Genomic DNA, 23,611 nt, shown 5'->3' with positions numbered 1-23,611 from the left:
TACCCCTGATGTAGGCTAAATACCACTGTTAGTATTTAATTTGTATTTCTCTTCTATTGCTGACTGTTTACTTGTCAGATGTAATTATTTTAAGGACCTTCTCTTTCATTAGTTCACTTACTATTAAGCTTTGCCGAAGTACCGATAATTGTGAAATAATACTGATCATATTGACCAAAAATAATCGTGATTATGATTTTTGCCATAATCGAGCAGACCTAGTTGCACAGTTACGTCTTGTTTAAAATGCGCTATTAAATAAAGCGTTACCGTTTGTATAACCTCACATTGCTCCTCTTCTGTCATCATTAGCGGCTTACCGTGGAGCTCAGGAGGTCACCATCACCGCTGCCGAGAGCCAGTACTGTTTTGACGGGCTGACCCCAGACGCGCTGTACAACGCCACAGTCTACACACAGACCCCCAACCAGGAGGGGCCAGGAGTCAGTGTCAAAGAGCGCACACGTAAGTCATGACGCCTTCAGAGGAATTCAGTCCCACTGCTCTCTGTTCTCTGTGTCCTCATGGTGTCTGCTTTCTCCTCTCTGTAGTGGTGAAGCCCACCGTAGCCCCAACACTGCCTCCGACTCCTCCACCACCACCCTCTATCCCAGGAGCACTCGAGGGTAAGGTCACGGCACAAACATGATTACCTTTTTACATCTGATAATCTCACGGTTGGAATATGTTGTGTATTATATTCATTGCCATTCAAAATGTTGGTGTTAGTAAGATTTTTTTTAAAAGAAGAAATTACTACTTTTATTCAGCAAGGATGTGATAAATTGATGTAGTCAAGACATTTACGTTAGATTTATATATCAAAGGAATCTGTTATTTTTGTACTTTTATTCATCTAATAATCCAAAAAATATACATATAATGGTTTCCACAACTAATATTAAGAGGAACTGTTTCAATATTACTGTTTTTACTGTACCTTTTAAATAAAATAAATGCAATCTTGGTGAGCATTCTTAGATAGACTTCACCACAGCTAAAAGTACATTCAGGAGGGTTGATATGATTTATTACTATACCTCATTAAATCTTGTTTTGTAATGCCAGTGTGCAAAGGTGCCAAGGCTGATCTGGTGTTCCTTATCGACGGCTCGTGGAGCATCGGAGACGAGAGCTTCAGTAAAGTCCGCCAGTTTGTCTTCAGCATGATTGGAGCCTTCGATGTCATCAGCCGTGAGGGCATGCAGGTACTGACCCGTGACTGACCGCATGCGCACGACTCCCTGACCGAGCGGCGATTCATTTGGTCTTTTGTCTCCTTCTGTGAAAACAGGTGTCTTTTGTGCAGTACAGCGATGATGCTAAAACCGAGTTCAAACTGAACACCTACCACGACAAGGGAATGGTTCTGTCCGCACTTCAGATGGTCAATTACAGAGGAGGAAACACCAAAACAGGTTTGTCGAGAAAGCGTACGTACACACCAATACGCTGACCCAGTCCCAAAAATCTGCTTTTTAAATTAACTCGTCCATTTTTACATGCTAACGAATACACGATAACTCACGCAAACCGCGTTTGCACTTATTCCCCAGTAGTGACATCAAAGGCTAATCATTCATTAATCTGATGCCAAGTAGCCTATTCAGTTTGCAACGTGAGATGTGATGTTAAATAAATAGCAGTATTTTGACTGTACAAAGTGGCAGAATGAGCTTAAAGGATTAGTTCACTTTTGAAAAAGCTTTTGCTGATAATTTACTCACCCCCATGTCATCCAAGATGTCCATGTCTTTCTTTCCTCAGTCGAAAATAAATTTAGGTTTTTGATGAAAACATTCCAGGATTTTTCTCCATATAATGGACTTCAATGGGAACCGGATGGTTCAAGGTCCAAAAAACAGTTAATAACTGTTTCAGATGCAGCTTCAAATGTCTTTAAACCATATCAGACGATGAATAAGGGTCTTATCATGCGAAACGATCGGTTATTTCAAAGCTTATTCCAAAAATGTAACTTTTCTAAGGACAAATGCTAGCCTTGCTCTATTCTGTGAGGCGCGTTTGCAACGTCACGTATTACGTAATTACGTTCAAAAGGTCACGGGCGACGTAGCCGAAAGTACAGAGTCAGTGTTTACAAGTTGAACGCATAGGTTGAACGTGCAAACTAGCTCAAACACCGTTTACAAAAAAAGGAATTAAAAGGAAAAACAACGATGTCGGACGATTTCGATTCTGTACTTCCGGCTACGTTTCCCGTGACCTTTTAAACGTAATTACGTATTACGTGACGTTACAAACGCGCAAGGCTAGCATTTGTCCTTAGAAAAGTTACATTTTTGGAATAAGTTTTGAAATAACCGATCGTTTCGCATGATAAGACCCTTATTCATCGTCTGGTGTCGTTTAAAGACATTTGAAGCTGCATCTGAAACTGTTATTAACACTGTCTTTTGGACCTTGAACCATCCGGTTCCCATTGAAGTCCATTATATGGAGAAAAATCCTGGAATGTTTTCATCAAAAACCTAAATTTCTTTTCGACTGAGGAAAGAATGGGATGACATGGGGGTGAGTAAATTATCAGCAAAAGTTTTTTCAAAAGTGAACTAATCCTTTAAATCTGCAGTAAGGGCTCTTTCCTGGAGCATATCACATGCACATTGCAGTAAGTCAGAATGCAGGTTACTGTGTTTACATGCCACAGGAAATAGGTTTCATCAAGCTGTTTTGATTGGTTTATGCTTAAACCGTTCATGTCTTTACTCTGGTAAAGGAAAAAGGGTTAACATGTTTACAGTACATGACCACAAGCACTGTCAGCATATTAAAGGGTTAGTTCACCCAAAAATGAAAATTCTGTCAGTATTTACTCGCCCTCAAATTGTTCCAAACCTCTATGAGTTTATTTGTTCTGCTGAACACAAAGGAAGATATTTGGAAGAATGTTGTAATCAAACAGATCTCAGTCCCCATTGACTACCATAGGAAAAAATACATACTATGGTAGTCAATGGGGATTGAGATCTGTTTGATTAAAACATTCTTCCAAATATCTTCCTTTGTGTTCAGCAGAACAAATAAACACATAGAAGTTTGGAACAACATGAGGGTGAGTAAATACTGACAGAATTTTCATTTTTGGGTGAACTAACCCTTTAAGCATAATCGGGTTAAGAACATGCATGTAAGCGCACTCATTGTCTTTGTTCTCAGGTGTCAGTTTTCAGATTTTTTTTTACCCTACCTGAATACTGGTGTCAGTTCCACATTTGTTAATACGATTGAGATTGGGGGGGTTGGTGGTGCTCTGCTCAGCTCACGCAAGGTCTCTCGCTCCCTCTACACAGTTTGGAGCACAATCTCTGTCTCACAAGCACGCTCGTTATTAGATTACGGGAGATTTTTAACTAATTTGCGGTATAACTAGTGGATCACGAGTGGCTCAACAGGTAGATCAATAGATAAATCTTTCAGGCATTTGACCGACCCATAGCTGTCAAAATCGAAGGGAGATTTCTCGGAATCCATCCCCAAAATAAGGTGGTTTTTTTTTCATGATTCTTACTCACAAACTTTAAGCACTAATCATTAAGTGATTAAGTCTAAAGAGTTTATAACCATGCGTGTGAAACCAATCAAATGCTGGTGTCTCACGGCCAATATGTGAGAGTTGGCAGCTATGCTTCCACAGTACGATGCATCGTTGAAGAAATCAACTAGCTAGTCACGACTGTTTCTCGAAAACCATATTGTCGCAAATTGGTCGTTCAACCACTTTGGTTTATGACATCACACAGGTGGAGGAGTAATAACTCTTAATGAATCTATTTGAGATCGAATTAATGCTAGATGTTTTGCTATAAATTACAGACATGGCCTCTGAGGTACATTTTTCATTTTGCTTTATGTCCAGATTCAATCATAGACTGGTTCTTACGTACTAGAGCATGCTCGCACATGAACTCTTTTCAAAAAATCTCTTGAAAAACTAAAAGACATAAATTACATTTGTATGTATTCTAAATAAAAGACTGAATGTCAGCTTGATTATTTTGCTCAAGATAAGGATTTATTAAGTCCATGTCATTCAAACAAGAAACTTCTAACACAGGCCGAGAGCTGTCGTTCCAAACACACACAACTTTGCGATGCTGTTTGCGAATGTTTGTTGGAATGATGGTTTCAGGTAACAGAACTCATTGAACTGCTGATAATGACGAAACTTGCGACCCAGAACATTTGCATTATAACCAACATAAATTAGCGTAGGTTTGCAAACAAGCAGAGTTGATGATAATCAGGTGTGGGTAATAATAACAACAAAGTTACAGCTAATTACAAATAAACTGGGAAAAACTGGGGCTTGGGAAACTTTACGTTTGAACATCTTCCTCTAGAATTCCCCATGATTTAACACGAGTGGAGGAAATTCTCTACCTTCTACCTTGCGCTCTGTCAAAGAAATTCTCAACCTTCTACCCTCTCTGTTCTCTGCATGTTAAGACATGCTTGTTTTTAACCATAAAAATGACCAGTACAAACCTTAGTAAATCACTCTCTGCCAATAAATTTGTTGTATTAAAGGAAATCTCCTTCAAATGCAAATGAAATAAGGTAAGGTGCAAGAATAACCCCGTCCACTTTTTCACTGCGTGTCTTTAGTAAACTGGCCGAAACAAAAGCTACGAAATACTTAATTTCTTGCACTTGTTTTAATGTGTGTGAATGCATTAGGCGCTGCGCTGAAGCATGTTGGAGAAAAGGTGTTCATCTCAGACAGCGGTATGAGGAGAACCGTTCCCAAGGTGCTGGTTGTGGTAACCGATGGACGTTCTCAAGATGAAGTGAAGAAGAGTGCTGCTAAACTACAGCATGCAGGTATCACAAATCTCAATGATCATGGCCTCATTTTCTTTACGGAACATACACTCACCTAAAGGATTATTAGGAACACCTGTTCAATTTCTCATGAATGCAAAGTATCTAATCAACCAATCACATGGCAGTTGCTTCAATGCATTTAGGGGTGTGGTCCTGGTCTGAGTATTTCACAATCTACTCAGTTACTGGGATTTTTACGCCCAACCATTTCTAGCGTTTACAAAGAGGGAAAAACATCCAGTATGCGGCAGTCCTGTGGGTGAAAATGCCTTGTTGATGCTAGAGGTCAGAGGAGAATGGGCCGACTGATTCAAACTGATAGAAGCACAACTTTGACTGAAATAACCACTCGTTACAACCGAGGTATGCAGCAAAGCATTTGTGAAGCCACAACACGCACAACCTTGAGGCGGATGGGCTACAAAAGCAGAAGACCCCACCGGGTACCACTCATCTCCACTACAAATAGGAAAAAGACGCTACAATTTGAAAGAGCTCACCAAAATTGGACAGTTGGAGACTGGAAAAATGTTGCCTGGTCTGATGAGTCTCGATTTCTGTTGATATTCAGATGGTAGAGTCAGAATTTGGCTTAAACCGAATGAGAACATGGATCCATCATGCCTTGTTACCACTGTGCAGGCTGGTGGTGGTGGTGTAATGGTGTGGGGGATATATTTCTTTGCACACTTTAGGCCCCTTAGTGCCAATTGGGCATTGTTTAAATGCCACGGCCTACCTGAGCATTGTTTCTGACCATGTCCATCCCTTTATGGCCACCATGTACCCATCCTCTGATGGCTACTTCCAGCAGGATAATGCACCATGTCACACAGCTCCAATCATTTCAAATTGGTTTCTTGAACATGACAATGAGTTCACTGTACTAAAATGGCCCCCACAGTCACCAGATCTCAACCCAAAAGAGCATCTTTGGGATGTGGTAGAACGGGAGATTCGGCCCTGGATGTGTATCCCAAAAATCTCCATCAACTGAAAGATGCTATCCTATCTATAGGGGCCAACATTTCTAAAGAATGCTTTCAGCACCTTGTTGAATCAATGCCACATAGAATTAAGGCAGGTCTGAAGGGGGGTCAAACACAGTATTAGTATGGTGTTCTTAATAATCCTTTACGTAAGTATATAACTGCTTGTTTTTGGGTGAAATTTGGGAACAGGGTTTGACAGGCGATGTATCTCCCTAAAGCCTCAGTGTTGTCTTTTCCACAGGCTTCAGTGTGTTTGTGGTGGGTGTAGCAGACGTAGACACTGCTGAACTGAGGAACATTGGAAGCAAGCCAAGCGACAGACACGTCTTTATCGTTGATGACTTTGATGCATTTGCTAAGATCCAAGACAACCTCATTACGTTTATCTGTGAAACGGCAACATCCTGTAGGAAGTCATTCTTTTAGTCTGCATTGTTCTCTTTTACTCTAACATAAAAGGCAAGAGTAAAATAACTTCCTGATTTTCTTTTTTCGCAGCGTGTCCTTTGATTTACCTCGATGGATTCACGTCACCAGGTCAGACCTTAACTCCCGAGTCCATAATCAACGACTTCCTATCATCATAGTCTTGTTTTCCTCTATCATCACACACTGTTATGCATCTCTTGATTGATGTTTTGTTGAAAACGCATAGGTTTCAGGATGCTGGAGGCTTTTAACATTACTGACAAGACGTTTGCTGGCATGAGCGGCGTCTCCATGGAACCCGGCTCCTTCAACAGTTACATTGCCTACAGACTCCATAAGGACGCATTCATTTCCCAGCCCACAAAGTAGGTCAGATTGCAGTGCATGTGTGTTTTCTGAGCTGCTCCCTTACAGACTGTAATGGTATTCAGACAATCACAATTATTTTAACCATCTTTAGAGGGCTTGCAGTCTATTGTCTCTGCTGCTTTTTTCCCCAGAAGAAGCATTTCTCCTTGTTTGTTGTAGTAGCTTGTGAGAATGTCAGATTTTGTAGGGATTTTTAGTGTGAACTCATAAAAAAATATTTTCATGATTGAACTTCTCAAACAGAGGAAGATTAAATTCACCCTCTGCTACTTTTGAGGAGAAAATCATACTTGAAAGAGTTTTATGTGGCTTGACTGAAGTGCAAAGACCAGTTCAAGCAGAAGTCACTGCCAACTGTTTGCTTTTGTTGTAGAAATTTGTCTGGCAAAGTTTTTCTATTTAGAGATAGTTTTGTCTATTTGCAGTAGCGTATTGAACTATTAAACAATAGTAAACATTTTTATTAATTGAAATACAGCTTAAAAAAAATAAATGTAAGTATTAGATTAAAAAAATCAGGAACTTAATTTTTTTTTTAAATAAAGAAATAATGATAAGTAAATTAATTAATAAATAATAATGTAAATAATAAATTAAATAGTAATATTTAAAAATATACATACTAAAAATGACAAAAGCATATAACATAAAAAAAAATTATAAAAATGTTTCGAAAAAATGTGAAAGCTAATTCAAAAAAAGAAATTTAATATACACAATACTAAAAGTTAAGTTAATTGAAGTTAATTTATTTACTGTTAAATATTTAATTATTTTAAGTACAAGTTAATACACAAAATCATATTAGTGCATCGATTGAAAGCAGGTATTTATAAACTGTTTCAATGGTGCCATTCTCCAATATGTGAGTGCATATATGTTATTAGTTCAAGAAGTGTAGCTCAGTTTGTCCTGAGCTCACTGATGATCTGGTCTGAAGGCACACTTGATTAACTTATCTTTAATGGAGTGTATTTGTGCGTTGGCAAGCTGATGTTGAAATGCAAACACTCTGAGCACCAGAGGAGGGAAAACACTTTCAGTGTGTTGCGATTTCTCAAGGCTGCAAGCCTGTTTGTGTATTCCTAAGAGGACAGTATGTGATTCTGTTCTGCACTTGATTTATGTCTGGTATCACTGCACGACAAATGAATCTGTGCAAAGCCTTTCAACAACCTCGCATAATATAATGACACGAGTTTATGAATATGAAGGCTGATAAATGATTTTTTGGTGTTTCTTTCAAGGGAAATCCATCCAGATGGTCTTCCTCCCTCCTACACACTGATTCTCCTCTTCCGTCTCCTTCCCGACACCGGCAAGGATGCGTTTGATATATGGCAGATATCAGATAAGAACAACAACCCTGAGGTCGGCCTCACCGTTGACCGTAAGCACCATTTTTTGTCTTCCTTGTCTCGTGTGTGTTCATGCATTCAGGCTTGTGGTGTCTGCTGAACCTTATTTAGAAACCCAGACCCTCTAAATGGCTTCCAGATTTTAGGGTTGCAGTGACTTATAGCAGTAATTGCTCAGAAATGCAAAATCAACCCATTTAGTGCATCAAGCTCATATTAGCATAGAGATTCTTTGTGTTCATATTTGCCTGGACACTCAGTGTTAGTGTGTGTTTTGTTCTAAGCCTCCAGTAGAGTCATCTCCTTCTACAATAAGGACTCCAGAGGGGAAATTCAGAAAGTCTCCTTTGATAACGACCTCGTGAAGAAAGTTTTCCACGGCAGTTTCCACAAGGTAGAATGATTTTACTTATTTGGTTGACAACCTGGCCGGTCCCACTTTACTATATATTAAGTGGCCTTAAATACTATGTACTTACATCAAAAAAATAAGTACAATGTTCTTATTGTGTTCAGGTTGTATTGTAAAACACTTTTGCTGCTATTGAGGTGTGATACGGGTAAGGTCAGGCTCAGGTGTGGTGGTATGGGTCGGTTTAAGGGTGTAAGGAAGGGAAAACAGTGTATTACAAATGTAATTACATTAATTAATTACAGCTGTAACTACATGTAGGTATTTTCAAAATATAAGTAAAATGTAAAAACATGTATATACACAATAAGTCCATTGTATCAAATTATTCATTTCAATGTAAGTGCATAGTACTTAAAGCCACTTAATATAAAGTGGGACCACTTGGCCCTTTAAAGGGGTCCTTTTGTGCTTTTTAAAACTTTCATAAGTGTCTAATGTTGCTGCTTAAAAAAGCTCTGCAAAGTTACAAAGCCCAAAGACAGTTCTTCTCTATATCAGTGTCACTGTTGCTGAAACGCCTCCAATGTAGTCTTGAGTTTTCTTCCGGGAACAAATTATATTCCTCATGTAAATAATTCCTGCCCAAAGCATACGCAGAATAAAGAGACAGGGCCTGGTTGAGTTAGTTAGTTGAAACTCGCGGTTACAGAAAAGTACGGGCACTTCGCAAACACGCTCGAAGCGCTTGACCAATCACAACACACTGCTCCAGCCGACCAATCAGAGTACGTTGTGCTTTTGAGAAGGAGGAGCTTCATAGAGACAGAAACTAAATGGAGCGCTACTGAAAGAGGAGCTGGAATAATGGAAATATGGGAAAATTGAGGTGTTTTTTGTACATTCAAGCATGAAAACCCAAACCAAATAAAAATATCAGCAATGAAACACATTAAAATGATTAAAGTGCATTGGTAGCATTAACAAAAACCAACCAAGGTGACTTCTGAAGATCTGAACCGGTTCTTTTAGATTGAATTATATATGGACCGGATGTCTTGAATGTCAACGTGCATATAAATCAGGAGATGGATTTGAACTTGCAGTCTCCTTTTTTTTTAAAATACTTCCAGATAGAGCACATTAAGAAAGTGTTGGAATTTCTCTGGAAGAATATTAGTCCCTGCAAAGCAGTAAAGATTGTTTGGTACAGTATAACAATTTTGGAAGCGATGGCTTGTGTTATAACTCTTAGCTGATAAATTCAGAACAAGTTTCCCACTAAAGACACGGCTTTACTTCTTGGAGCTCAATGAAAGATTTGTCAATGTTGCTTTTGCCTTTTGCTTTAAATTGCGATGTTTATGGGCCATATGGTGAGCGCTCATAGCTGCGGGTTTGTGCAAGAGCAGTTTCCAGTTTGTTGTTCATGAGAGCTAAGAATCATCAATCATTACTATTGAATATGTTGTAAAAGTGGACGTTAATGATGTTATTTTTTAAATAAAGGGTTTTGCCTCCTCAGAGGTTATTCTAGGCCCAGTGCACATGCTGAGTCTCTTTAAAGCTAAACATGTCATCATTTTGTCATATTTGTCCCAAGTGACTGCTGGCATAGTTTAATTGCTAATGTAAAAAAACATCTGACAACCAGGAGACTGTCATTTATACTAACTCAGATTTCAAAATGTGCTAATTTTACATCCAGACATGAAAGATTTTCCCAGTCTATGTGGGAAATTTGAAAGCACAGCTTGAGTAATCGGGGTGAATCTGAAAAAGCCTGTAAAGACCACCAGTAAACATTTTACAACATAGTACTTTTGTATAGCATTGTATTTGTATTTTAGTGTAAAAAGCTGTGCTGTATTATAGTAACGTGGCATAGTATAATTAGAATAATCTTTAATAAGGAAAATTTACAAACAAAAACCAGACCTAAAATAGACTTTTATTTGAATTTCTTTTGGTTGTTTGCATGAGATTCAACCATGAACGTCATTACAATGACTTCATTGACAAGGTGATGTCATACAGTGTGCATTTTGGCTTATCTAAGGGACAATTTGTGGTCCAGTGATCGTGCAGAAACGTATCGGTTTGCAGCTGTAGTCTACTGTATGTTCAGCAACCACTGGCATTACTAAAGACTTGAACACAGAACAACGATTCTGAGCTAAGGTTGTGATTAGCTGACCACCTTGGTTACAAGATTACAGACTGGTTACATGCAAAGGAAACCTCTCAGTTTCAGCAAACCCATCAAACCCCAGCAAACATTGGAAAGTTGAGAAGGTTCTTTTAAGTTAAACAATTTTTTCTCTCTCAGGTTTGTTTTGTTGCTTACTAAAGGCCAGTTCACAACAAGGATAACTATGACGTTTTATTATTCGTTGAGAGACATCCACACCACAATTTATAATGATATAACAACGATTTTCAAAAAAATCTTTCCCAGCTTATGAATGATAAAAACATTGACAGCCAATCAGAATCCACTTGACTTTAAAAGAGCTTGAGCATTTAAAGTGCCAGGTGACAAAACTGCAAAATAACATTTACATTTAAGAAAAATAACATTATCGTGCATTGGACAGTAATATAATTAATGTTAACTGGAAATTGTTTGAACGAAAGAGTTGTGCATTGGATGAATCTCAATGTCACTGGATGAATCTCATGAAGCCTGTCTGGATCACCAGAAAGTCAACAAAAATGACGTTGCTTAAAGAATGTGAAGCCTAAATGAGTCCTTATTCATCTTATCCATTGTCAAACCAGATGAACATGCATCCTTTTTAGACGGAAACGATTACGGATTTGTAACAGTTAATTTCTTTGTAATAGTTAATAACAACCTACAAGCCATTATTAACGGAATTAAGATATATAGTGTCCACAAAAGTGTGTACAGTGTGCCAGTATAGTGTTTAACAAGAGTGCTTAGAAAGCCATAGGAAATGAAAACAGCTATTAAAGGGATTCTATGGTCAACCACACAATACCACACAGAACACTGGCCCCTTCTCAATGCCATTTCCTTCCTTTTATAAAATCCCTCTGATTATGAATTTAGTAGCTAAAATTAATCCATGAATAAATGCTTTTCGAGTTAGATTTGAAGTTCATGTCATGTGAACGGATTGGAAGTGCTCCTCACATGAAGCACAGATTAGACTCAAATGGCTTTTTAGTGCCAATGTTCGATCACATTTACCATTTAACATTTTGTTAACAAAATCCATTTATAGTAATCTGCACAATCAGGTGTTCTACATTGATTTTGGTCATGCAAATGCACCGCAGTGTTAAGTGTTAAGTTGCGGTCACATTTACCATTACCGTTACCGTCCAGTCCTTTCAATAGGAATCCATGCAATCGAGTTTTGCGTGGTGGCAAAAAATTTTTTCCCTACTTACATTTCATGTATGTTGAAGTTGGTCACACAAATTCACCGCATTGACCAGTGTTAAAGATACAGTCAAAGGCTACGTTCACACTGCAGGGCTTAATGCTCAATTCCGATTTTTTGAAAAAATTTGATTTTTTTTGCAAGGCCGTTCACATTTCCAATTAAATGCGACCTTTTGTGATCTCCTGTGTGAACGTGAAATGACCCAGAAGTGACCCGCATGCGCAGAAGAGTAATCAACAGTCAACGACGTCACTTGTTGTTTGCGGAATAGTTCTTTTTTTTCATATGTTGCGAGCTTTTGTTTTATTATTATTATTGCCACAGCCCATATACAAACACAGACAATAATTATTTTATCGACGGGCAGTTTGCACATAAATGTAAGATTTTTCCGATCCTCACCGACCTCGTCATAAAACCCGTTTAATTGATAGTGCGTGTCCGCGACGCTCCTTGCTTTGTCACCGGCGGCCACGGTGCGACACTGGTGGCTGGTGTTGCCAGATTGGGTGGTTATTCGCTACATTTTAAGGCATGTTCACATGTGTTTTAGCCAGGTTTTCGCTTGGAAGGCTCTATATCTGGCACCCTACTGTACAAAGTTATACTGACAGAGAGCGCACGTTCACAGACACCAGAATGAACGTGTTCACAGTAATGTTCATCAGGCAGTAATACAGTATGTTTATTTTGGGCGAACGTGAATAATATGAATACGCGAAAATATGAACGCGTTCATGGACTATCATTCATTGAACGCGTTCAGGCACAACACTGGGGAAGAGACACGTCTGCAGCGGCCCATAACAGTGCAGAAACGCGTTGGAGTTAGCGTGTATTGGCTAGCTACAGGTGCGTGCAATGACGTGCGGGTCGGATATATGTGATATATCAGATTGAAGTCGCATTTCAAAAGATCGGATACATATCGGATTTGGACCACATACCCAAGTGGCCTGGGTCGCATTTGAAAAGATCGGATCTGTGTCGTTCAGACTGTCATGAAAAAATCAGATACAGGTCGCATAGAGGCAAAAAAATCGGAATTAGGTCGCTTCAGCCTGCAGTGTGAACGTAGCCAAATATACCATTGCTCGGCAAAATTTCAAATAGAAAAAAGTTGAAAAGCAATCCACACATTTGGGATTTTCGTGTGACAGTAATGCGTTCCCCACTCATATTTTGCTCGAATCACCACATTGACCAACATAAAGTTGCTTGGTTTTATAAGTGTCTACATTCAGCACAATTGACAATGAACAAATGGAACTTTTTTTGTCTGTGAAATTTTCCCTGAAATTTTGAAAGCACAGTTAGCATGTTGCTAAGCTAACAAAGTGATATAATGTATATACATGAGAAAATGACACAAATTCTGCTAAAATAGTACTTTCATTGTATAATGCTTTGTAAGTAAAGACTCACTAGAAAGAATAGTCAAGGGTTTCTGCACCTTAAGCCTTGCTCACACTACATGATTTTAAAACGTCGGGCTGAACTGTGCTGTTCACACTACATGACTTGCTCTCAGTGAAATCAGGAGTGTTCAAGTTGTTTAGCTGTTCACACCACACAACACAACGTTAATGATCCGCAACAGGTAAACGCACTACACGAGTTGATAACGCACTGCATAGAGATACAACCACGATCGGATGATAAGAGCAAATCATTTGTGACTCAGAGCTGTTTCAGTGCTATGGTACGGTCTAAATCCTGAAAATAATCAAATAAATAACGAGTTGACAACAACTCTGTCACCCAAACATTCTATCTTGTCTACAAACCACGTTTTGTCACGAAAAATCACGGAATAAAACTAACCGGAAATGACGCGAAACAGCTCGTGCGCCAATACCCAGCGAAGAAGAGAAGAACACAACACGCCAATATGGACGTCAGACAGAAACTGCTGCACACTGTTTGCGCGATGATTTGCTCTAAAAAAAAATGCAAAAAAAGAAAAAAAATAAGATTTACCCGGTGACCTCAACCCATGTCTTGCTTTGATTGGCTGTAGCTCATGACATCACTGAAGTTGAGTCGTGCGACAGCTCTTGATATCTAGCATGCTAGATATTTTTCTGGGCTCGGCGAGGCGTCTGTGAGCGTCTTCACTGCGTTGTTGGCTCTTTCATATTAACAGATTGGCAAGCGTTCATCGCCCGCTAATCCCCCACGATTTGCATGCGATAACACCCTGACCTGTCGCGAGCTCAACGTTTTGCAAATCGGGCTTAAAATCCTGTAGTGTGAATCCTGTGTTGTTTAGAACGTGTACTTACATTTCACATTGGTGTCCACAGTAAGTATCAATGCAACGCTTAAGATTTTGGAAAATAGCATTTTAAAATGATAGTTTGAAGCCACTTCCTGTCTAAAATGTGAATTTACTCATTATATTCATAGAAATAAGAAATGGTGGAAAAAGAAAGGTACAACTATGAAATGGAGGCAGATAGATATAATGAAAGTCTGACAGGACAGAGTGAAAGACTAGAGCAGCCTTTCTCAAAGTGGGTGCCGCGGCACACTGGGGTGCCCCCTAGCTGTGTCAGGGGTGCCGCCAAAAAATTACGTAGGCTAAAAAAAATGTGAAAAAAAAAAACAGAAAAAAACAGCTGACATTTCATATATAAATATATTTGAATTTACATATTTACATTCTTCTTTTTAAACATATGAACATATTAATAAAATTGTAAATTCATTTTAGATAAATATATAAAATTAATCTTAAAAAAATCCGTCTCACAAGACCCAAGCAAGACGCACACAACTTGACGCAAGTGACGCAATCCATAGCAACGCGTTATAGCAACACCTCAGACTGACAGAAACGTAAAAATAAACGTGAATTTAGGCCACTTTAGTTACAGCATTATGGATCGTTTTTTGAAAAGAAAATCCCCATAAGAGCCGGGGATTTTTATTTTATTTTATCTGCATCCTGCACTTCATTTGAGTTCTCCTGGTCTGGATTTGTTATTGGGTTCTTGTATTGGGCGGTCCACCTCTTACGGTTTTATGGCATTTGTGTCTCTGATTAATTATTTTGTGAATTACTTTGCAAACCTGTGTTTTTAAAGGTGCTATAAAGTTTTTATTATTATTGTTATTTACAGTTCATATTATGCTCTGTTCATTACTGTTCTGTCTAACTAAACAAGACATTTGCATTTAAATTTGGGTTATGCAGTGTTTTTAAATTATATTTTACACTGGGGTGCCTTGAGATTTTATGCACTTTTGAAAGGTGCCCTGACTGAAAAAAGTTTGAGAAAGGCTGGACTAGAGCAGAGCAAAATTAAACCACATGGTGAGCATTTTCCGAGACCCACAGTAGCCAGAATGGGAGGAGGACTGGAGAAAGTGTGAATGCAAAGTACATGGTACAAACAAACGAGACCGTAGCACTGTTATTTGGCCATGACTGTTACGACACACTTTCCACCTTAGCAATAACGGTCTCTCAGCTTAAAGTTTTTGAATGGATGGCTACAGTATTGTATTCTCAGCTTCACAAAAGCTTTTGAACCTAATATTTGGATAAGCTTCTGAAGCTTTCTAACCGAAGCCTTAACTTCAGACCCCTTCTGCTTTTGGGAAGCCAAATGCTGGTTGCCAAAAATGTTGACGGTATTGTGGCAAGAAATACAACCTTGCATTTGGACTGCTGATGTACAAAGTATGAATATCAGATGTATGAGACGGTCAGACTATTTGACGGAAAAAAGGGGGAACAAGCACATTAGACGGTCAGCCGCAGAATGACATAATAGCAACATGTGGTGAACGTTGAACATAAAGAAAACGTTGTATTCCCCCTAAAAAAAAAAAGGACGGAAAAAGCATTTCAGTGGCTGCATCCGCATGTAGAATCTCATAGTGTATTCAAAGGGGAAATTACAGTTGGTAAACCAGTTAATATTATCTGCTGACATGAAAATTCGTATTTGTGTTCGACAATTGGATAATGAACTAATTAAACCCATTATAGTTAGACAGAAACTGTTATTGGAAGAATTGAGAGCGTAACTCTAAACATAGTTTACAGGCCGTAGGGTTAATGTTGTCATGGGAGAATGGTTTCGGAAAGGATGACTTCGGAGAATATTTTTGTCAATCAGGCAGTTTTGTGAATCTCTTTTATAAAGATTTATGAACCAACCCGAGATGTCTAGAGTACTGAGTAATGGTTGGATTGCACTAGTGAAGTATTTGCACTAAGGCCTTTTTATTTTTGCAGCTTCACATTTCTATTTCACCGAAAAATGTCAAACTCAACATCGACTGCCAAGAGGTGGCTGAGAAAGAGATCAAAGCAGCCAACAACATATCCACAGATGGCTATGAAGTCCTTGGAAAAATGGCAAAGTCTGGTGGTTCAAAGAAGCAGTCAGCCACAGTAAGATTGCTCATTCCCTTCGATACAGCCAACGATCTAAACACGCACTAAACTATTAATCCTACGAATATACCCTGCCCTTTCCTTTGTCCCCTCATACTCAATCAATTGCATGTCCTCCCACCCATTCATGCCTGAACGGATTCGATTCTATGTGTATTCCTTTTCAACACACTGTTGTGTGCATGTTTTTTTTTTACTTTTTTATTCTCAACTCCCGGCGCTCAATGCGAGCCATCTGTAACATCCGTTTGTGTTCCCACTTTTCTCTCCTGCAGTTCCAACTCCAGATGTTTGATATTGTCTGCAGTTTGGGCTGGACAAGTCGAGACAAGTGTTGTGATATTCCAGCAATGGTAAGTAGGGATTGTGTATAGATTGTCATCTTGAGGGGTGGGCTTTTGTCTACTGTTTGGTCAGTACGCTGATGGCTTTTAGTGAAAGAACACTTAATAGTAGTAACTGAGAAAAGGTCATTGAGTTTTTCAGACTTCACTAGATGTTCCCCTTAACACAGCTGTCAAGCTTCTGAGCAATTCATGGTTGTGTTTCAATATGACATGCTATAATTGACCTTCTCCATAAGGTATCTTTGCACAGTCCCCTTGAAGCAATATGTCATTCACTGTAAAGCAGTAAAAGGGTCTTAGTTCATAGGTTAATCTTCCTTAAAGCATGGAGAACTGTAACACATTGACACATATTTCACTTTATATTAGTGATGAGTAAAGTAATGCTCATCAGACTATGCCTTCTATTTACACTGATTGCATACACAACTGAATTTCCACACAGTTGGTGAATTGAAATGAACTTTACACAGTATTTCTTTAAAGGTCTAAAAAAGGGCACTAGGGATAGTTTACCCAAAATGGAAACTTCCGTCATCTTTTACTCCACCCTCATGTCTTTCCAAACATGTAAGGGTTTCTGTTTTCCATGGAGCACGTGGATTTTTGTTATTGGGTGAACCATTTACCGGGTGAACCTTTAACATTTGTCTTTACTGGAATTAAAGGGCTTAGCCAAACCCGTTCATTAGGAGGGAGTGTGCACATACTTTTTGTCCATGGAGTGTAGTTGAAGGGCAGGTAGACTTATACCATTGAAGCCAGTATTTACAGTAACAAAACAGCAAATGTAGTGCCCAGACCATAAAAATAAGTATGTAACTTAAATTTTATGGTAAATTAAAAAAGGTGTATATTTCAATAACTGAAGTAAAATTAATTTGTTTACCATTTTTGCAAAACATAATCTCATCATCTAGCTCAGTTCCGTTTTCATACAGTCAGATCAATAATATTGTTGAATATTAAAGGAGAACTCCGACGCAAAATGAACCTTTGGTCTAATTACACATTGCTATCTAGTCAACCGTTTTCTGAGATTTGTTTTCATGATTGCCGAATGTAAATAGTTTTATCTCTAAAAACAGTTTAGCCTATAACGCTAGTATAATGCTAGTATATGGGGCATAGAGTAATGACAAATAAAAATCGCTTGTTACCACTAACACGGCTCAAAATAGCCCCACACCAACACGACAGCATAACAAAGGTCCCTACATTCAAACCGAAGCATTGAGAACTTTGTCAGTGTCCATACAGTTTAATAAGAAGATATTTTATACACACAGTAAACTTCGCGAATACAGGAAGAAGCCATCTTTGAAAAAAAGTCTCTACCAGTCGATCTACGAGCGCCGATCCAAGTGCGCTGAACTGTGCAGAATCTCATAGGGTCCGTTGTTTCCAGTAGAAACACAAACAAACCGTTTTCTTCTCTTCAATATATACACGTAGCCTACTGTTCGCGCTCACCTTATCACCTTATTCACATCTCACCAGCGCACTTGGATCGGCGTTCGTAGATCGACTGGTAGAGACTATTTTTCAAAGATGGCTTCTTCCTGTTTTCCCGAAGTTGACTGTATGTATAAAATATCTTCTTATTAAATTGTATGGACACTGACAAAGTTCTCAATGCTTCGGTTTGAATGTAGGGACCCTTGTTATGCTGTCGTGTTGGTGTGGGGCTATTTTGAGCCGTGTTAGTGGTAACAAGCGATTTTTATTTGTCATTACTCTATGCCCCATATACTAGCATTGTACTAGCATTATAGGCTAAACTGTTTTTAGAGATAAAACTATTTGCGTTCGGCAATCATGAAAACAAATCTCTGATAACGGTTGACTAGGTAACAATGTGTAATTAGACCAAAGGTTCATTTTGCGCCGGAGTTGTCCTTTAAGTATATTTAAGAATATTAAATTGATATTACGTTATATTTACAGTTCTTTTGCTTTAAAAAAAACAAACTGTTTAGTGTTTTCAGCAGTGTTTGATTTATATCTTCATCTCTGTAGCGAGAAGAAGCCAAATGTCCCGCTCTTCCTCACTCCTGCACATGTGCTCAGGACAGCATCGGTCCTCCAGGCCCAGCGGGCCCTCCGGTAAGATCATTAGAGTCCCCTGACGTTTCTCCTGTCTCTGAAGTCATCATGCTACCGCTGCAAATCTCACTTCTGATGATGGGGACGAAAAGGTCCAGAGTTCAGGGATGGTGGGATATTTTCCCCAAAGCCTCAGCGCTGTAATTTCAGCCCTGCTCTTTACATTAAGCTCAGGAATATGATTATGGGGCCTCTTCTCTCTACATCATTATGCATGGATTGAACATCTGGGATCACCGATGGTTAACGGCACAGCGTGAGCTAATGACTAGTGACTTACTCATGGATTCGCTTATAGGTCAGAGCCCACTGGGTAGGCCTTGGACGTGTGCATTTAGAAACATACCTTTAGAGCCGTTTTAAAATAATGAATCCTTTGAAATCCACTGCCACTAAGATTCTATGCATCCCTCTTTTCTTTTTTTATTCAGGGTGGTCCTGGTACAAAAGGCCCACGGGGTGAGAGAGGAGAGTCTGGCCCCACGGTAAGCTCATCCTTCTTCTGAAATGGCCTGCTCATTTAATGTAGCCTGGATGCCAGCCCGAACTCCGCCCACAACATTTTTTGGTCGGGAAGTTCGGTCTGGACTCAATCCATTGAGGAGTAATTATTATCAGGCAAAAAAACGTTCGGGCCAATCAAATTGCCAGGGCGGGCTTTATACGATGATGGACAGATGATCTGCAAGGACGTAATCATCACGTTATCAAAGAGCGCTTAACTGGTTTCCCTCAGAGATGACTGCAGCTGGAGAATTGAGATGTATAGATTCCGCTGTCACGTCTGTTGTAAAAAAAAATCGATTCATTTTAATAGACAAACAGAGAACTGCAATCAAGGCATTTGTCGATCGGAAAGATATTTTTGCCGTCCTTCCTACATGATTCGGCAAAAGTGTTACTTATCAGCTGGCTCCGACGGTCACTAACCACACGTTGTTGTTTCTCCTTTGGTCGCACTCATAGAGGAGTAAGTAAAAGAAGCAACACTCGTTATTTAACTTCTAAAATAAGTAAGTTCTGTAGTTGACAACTGTATGCAAAGTAGTTGACTTACTGCGTTGCTCTGATTGGTTGTAGGTTTACTGACTATCCAATTGAGTGCAGAGTTTTTTTTTTTTTCCTGGTTCGGTTAAGACACGCCTCATAATCAAAGCCCTACGGAGCAGTTTCAGACTCATATTCCGACAAGAATATGAGTATGACGAAGTCAGGCTAGATTTAATGCCAAATGATCAGATACTTCAACAGGTTACTCCATCAATATCGTAGAGAACCAGTTTCTCTCTTAGCACTTCTTCCTAGAGTGTTTAACTGGATAAATGAACGGGATTTTAACCCATTTATTTCAGGGTTCAATGGGCCCACGTGGGGAGCAGGGTGCACCAGGTCAGATGGGACCTCCAGGCCCACAGGGCCCTAATGGATTGTCTATTCCTGGTGAACCAGTAAGTAAAACGCAAACTTTGCATTGTGAAATATTGTATCGCCCTTTCCACACCAGTGTTTTTGAAAAAAAAAAGCCAGCATTTTTGATAATTTTCACTAAAATTTCAATATTTTGTTGTACGAATATCTGACCATGCAATATATCAAAAGAAAGAACAGACCCTCTCCTTTAAAAAAAAGAAGAAGTTTTATTCCACCCTAATGCATTATTTTTTTAATCAACATTTGAATGTGGGCAAGTTTCATAAAAAAAGCAAAAATCTGAGAAAAACGCAACACTACATCCATATCGGATTCATACCGATGATCAAAACATACAGTAGATGAAATAGATCGAGTCCATCACCACCCGCAAAGCTCCACAGTCTTATAGTTCATCTTGGATCAACATTTCAGTCAATAACATTAGGCGGTTTTGATTTATGCTCTTCAGTGTCGATGATCACGTTATATTACATGCGCATCTGCTTACAAATGCTATCGCTTGTTTCTGCTTCTCCTCCTCCTACCGTATAACAGTGAAAACAGAGAAATCCAGAAAATTAGGTCAATGTAAAGAGTTCTTAGGATCTTTCTTAAGCCTCTTACAGTGTTATTGTTACCTTTAAGAAAATGTTTCTAAAATAAAAATAAGGCAATAACTTATTTTTATACATTGATTTGAATGAACAAAAATGCTCAAATGAAAAAATGCAGGTTAATTTGTTTAAAACTAGCTACCTTTTATGCATCACATTTGTATTCTGTTTTTATGTTATGTCATATTTCTGCTTAAGCGACACCAATTTCTACTCTGTTTGTGGAAAGTGTTTTTTGTTTCTCTTTCTTCTGACCTTAAAATCATGGCCCTGTCTGGCTGCAGTACTATATACTGTAGTGCGAGTCTTAATTTATGACTAAAAGCTTCGGACCCATTTATTAAACTAATCCCCCTGTCATCCACATACAGCTGAGTTGTAAATTCCTTTTAATGTCATGTAACAGAGGAATGAGTGTGAACTCTTGCTTCATTTCTTCTGTTTTCAGGGCCGACCCGGACCTAAGGGAGACGCCGGTGACTCCGGTTTAACTGGACAGCGAGTAAGTGCTCTTTTCTTTGAGCTGCTGTTTTTAAGTGGCTTGTGAAATCTAGTAAATTGTGGTGCGCATCTGTGTTGGATTCTGAAAGGTTTCATGAACAGTGTTCAGGACATTTAATCTGCTTATCAGATAAATGGCGGCTTTATGATTGGATCAATGCTTAAGCTCAGAAAATTACACCACACTTAACATTACCTATTAAAGCACTGAACAATTGGCAGGCACAACGCAAGTGCACATCGCTTAACAAAACAGAGCAGAACTTTTGCGAACACCTTCATCATTACGTCATTTTAATTTTGACTTCCAAAAGAAATACACAGACAGAAACACAAATGTCTGCTCTTATTCCTGTACAGGATGAAGGCATTACTTTGCAATAAGTTTATTTGTACATACCTTCCTTCTCTTCCATGGAAAGGTTGAGTTTAGTCATATCCTGACAATATTTGAAATTGCTCAGGTTTGATCCACGAACAGCTCCATGGTTGTTTGAAACAACCACTGTATGATGAATGACACTAAGTATTTTTCCTTCTTCCAAGGGCCCTGTTGGCGCTCCAGGTCCACCCGGCCCTGTTGGACCTTCTGGTGCAAGGGTAAGAAGTTTTTGACGTGCACCTTGAACTGGTTTGATAGTGCATGTTTTCAGTCTCGTTCTCTTGTCAGACCGAGTTAGTCGGTTGTGATAGGCCCATCTCAAGGGTGTATTTAAACCTCTCCCAGAGGTAAATCCTCTCCAAGATTGAACAAATCTTTGCTGATTCTATTAGCTCTGCATCTTATACAGTTCATGATGACATATGTTTTTGTTCAGGGTCAGCCAGGAAATGAAGGCCCATCTGGACCAAGAGGTCCATCGGGACCAATGGTATGTAATGTGGAAGCTTTTGAATATCTGAAGATTGCGAGACTGTCATGTAGACTGAGAAGTCAGATGAAGTATCTGCCAAACAGCGCGTACATCAAATGACCCGTTCTTCCTTTTGTGAACTTAAATTTCCTTGCAGATCACTGCATTTGTGATCTGCAAGGAAATCATTTCAAACATTAAAATAAGAATTTTTGTAATATAATGCAATGATATGTACACTTTTATTATGGCTTAAATATCCAACAACGCTGGAGATGGAAATTTGGTGTAGTGACAATTTTCACTCAAAAATTTTTAGAAAATTTGCCAAAAAAGTGACGAGGAAACAGCAAGTAACAATGAATTAAATGTGAAATATTGAAATGGAAAGACTGAAGTAGTATTTTCTTGTAAAATATTCTCCAATAACCTTTGTTTTATTCACAAAAAATATTTTCTAGAATGCTTTTTGGGGTAAGGCTTTATTTTAAGGTGATATTGGGGACATTAAAGTGTGGACATTAAATTTAACATTTAATTTAATTTAATATTCAACAATAATATTGATCTGTCAGCATTGACACCACTACATGAGAACTGAGCTGAGCTGAGCTGGACGATGACATATTGTTTTCTCCACAGCTCTATAAATAAACGTGACTTGACTTGACATAGTTTTGCATGTTACATATCTTACTATAGTAATAACAGTAAATTTTGCATTATTACAATCAACTGACACTTAACCTTAACCCTAAGTACATGTAGTCTATATATTATTATTATGTTATTACATTATAACAATGTCATCTGAAAATAAAGTGTCAGATTTGGAGTCACTTGGAGTCACTAATTCATGCACACGGTTTATTTAAGGTCAGCTCGATGCTGGCTCTCTGTGTTAGTGATTGTGAATGAGTTGGTATTGTCAGTTCAGGCTGTATATCAGACACTGAGTCATTCTTACTGACTACGATCCATATTTTTAGGGACAACCGGGATCACCTGGAATGCCAGGAATCACAGGAAAATCCGGAAAACCTGGAGACACTGGCCTCCCTGTATGTACATGTTCAAATGGCTCATATTAATTCTCATTTACTTGTTTTAAAGTTATATAAATAAATTCAATAATCAAAAAACATATATGAATATGTGTGCCAGGGAATATAACCAAACATATGGTCATTAGCTACAGATCTGATCTGAGTGATTTCTGACTCATCTTTTCTCTTCTTTCAATCACAGGGAGCTGTTGGCATGAAAGGAGAGAAGGGTGAAAGGGTAGGTGTCACTTTTACACTCTTCATCACACGAGTGCCTTTTAAGTAGATTTAAAATATACTAACTTTAAATGCAATACTGAATAACACACTAAAATTAAATTTATAATCAAGTGCTTTAATACGTTAGGCAATACTTAAGTGTACTTCATTAAAACGTGACTTTAAGGGTGTGTTCACACTTGTGGTTCAGTTCACTTGGTTCATTTGGTCCAGACCAAAAAAAAAAACCCAAAACCATTTAGTCCTGTCCTGATCTGCTTAGTGTTCACATTCTCTAGGAGCCAAGCCTGAAAAAGCTGGCCACCCAGGCGGGCG

At 38.7% G+C, this 23,611-nt stretch overlaps 1 protein-coding gene across 3 annotated transcripts in view; it reads left to right on the top strand.

Moving 5' to 3' along the window:
- The window catches only part of col12a1a (collagen, type XII, alpha 1a), a 112,811-nt gene that overhangs the window by 75,683 nt on the left and 13,517 nt on the right, over positions 1-23,611 (top strand). For all 3 annotated transcript variants that reach the window (XM_039651065.2, XM_039651067.2, XM_039651066.2), the window contains exons 40-59: positions 313-465; positions 552-626; positions 1,069-1,208; positions 1,295-1,418; positions 4,702-4,845; positions 6,082-6,246; positions 6,339-6,377; positions 6,496-6,634; positions 7,886-8,028; positions 8,281-8,390; positions 16,014-16,172; positions 16,451-16,528; positions 18,542-18,628; positions 19,060-19,113; positions 19,981-20,076; positions 21,104-21,157; positions 21,703-21,756; positions 21,975-22,028; positions 23,000-23,071; positions 23,259-23,294. In XM_039651065.2, the coding sequence (XP_039506999.2) occupies positions 313-465; positions 552-626; positions 1,069-1,208; positions 1,295-1,418; positions 4,702-4,845; positions 6,082-6,246; positions 6,339-6,377; positions 6,496-6,634; positions 7,886-8,028; positions 8,281-8,390; positions 16,014-16,172; positions 16,451-16,528; positions 18,542-18,628; positions 19,060-19,113; positions 19,981-20,076; positions 21,104-21,157; positions 21,703-21,756; positions 21,975-22,028; positions 23,000-23,071; positions 23,259-23,294 (1,976 nt within the window). The remainder of the gene's footprint in view (positions 1-312; positions 466-551; positions 627-1,068; positions 1,209-1,294; positions 1,419-4,701; positions 4,846-6,081; positions 6,247-6,338; positions 6,378-6,495; positions 6,635-7,885; positions 8,029-8,280; positions 8,391-16,013; positions 16,173-16,450; positions 16,529-18,541; positions 18,629-19,059; positions 19,114-19,980; positions 20,077-21,103; positions 21,158-21,702; positions 21,757-21,974; positions 22,029-22,999; positions 23,072-23,258; positions 23,295-23,611) is intronic.

This window comes from Pimephales promelas, chromosome 15, assembly GCF_988280905.1.
Source record: "Pimephales promelas chromosome 15, fPimPro1.hap1.1, whole genome shotgun sequence".
Classification (NCBI taxonomy): domain Eukaryota; kingdom Metazoa; phylum Chordata; class Actinopteri; order Cypriniformes; family Leuciscidae; genus Pimephales; species Pimephales promelas.
Note: the sequence above shows the minus strand (reverse complement) of the source record. Positions and strands in the feature narration are given on the sequence as shown.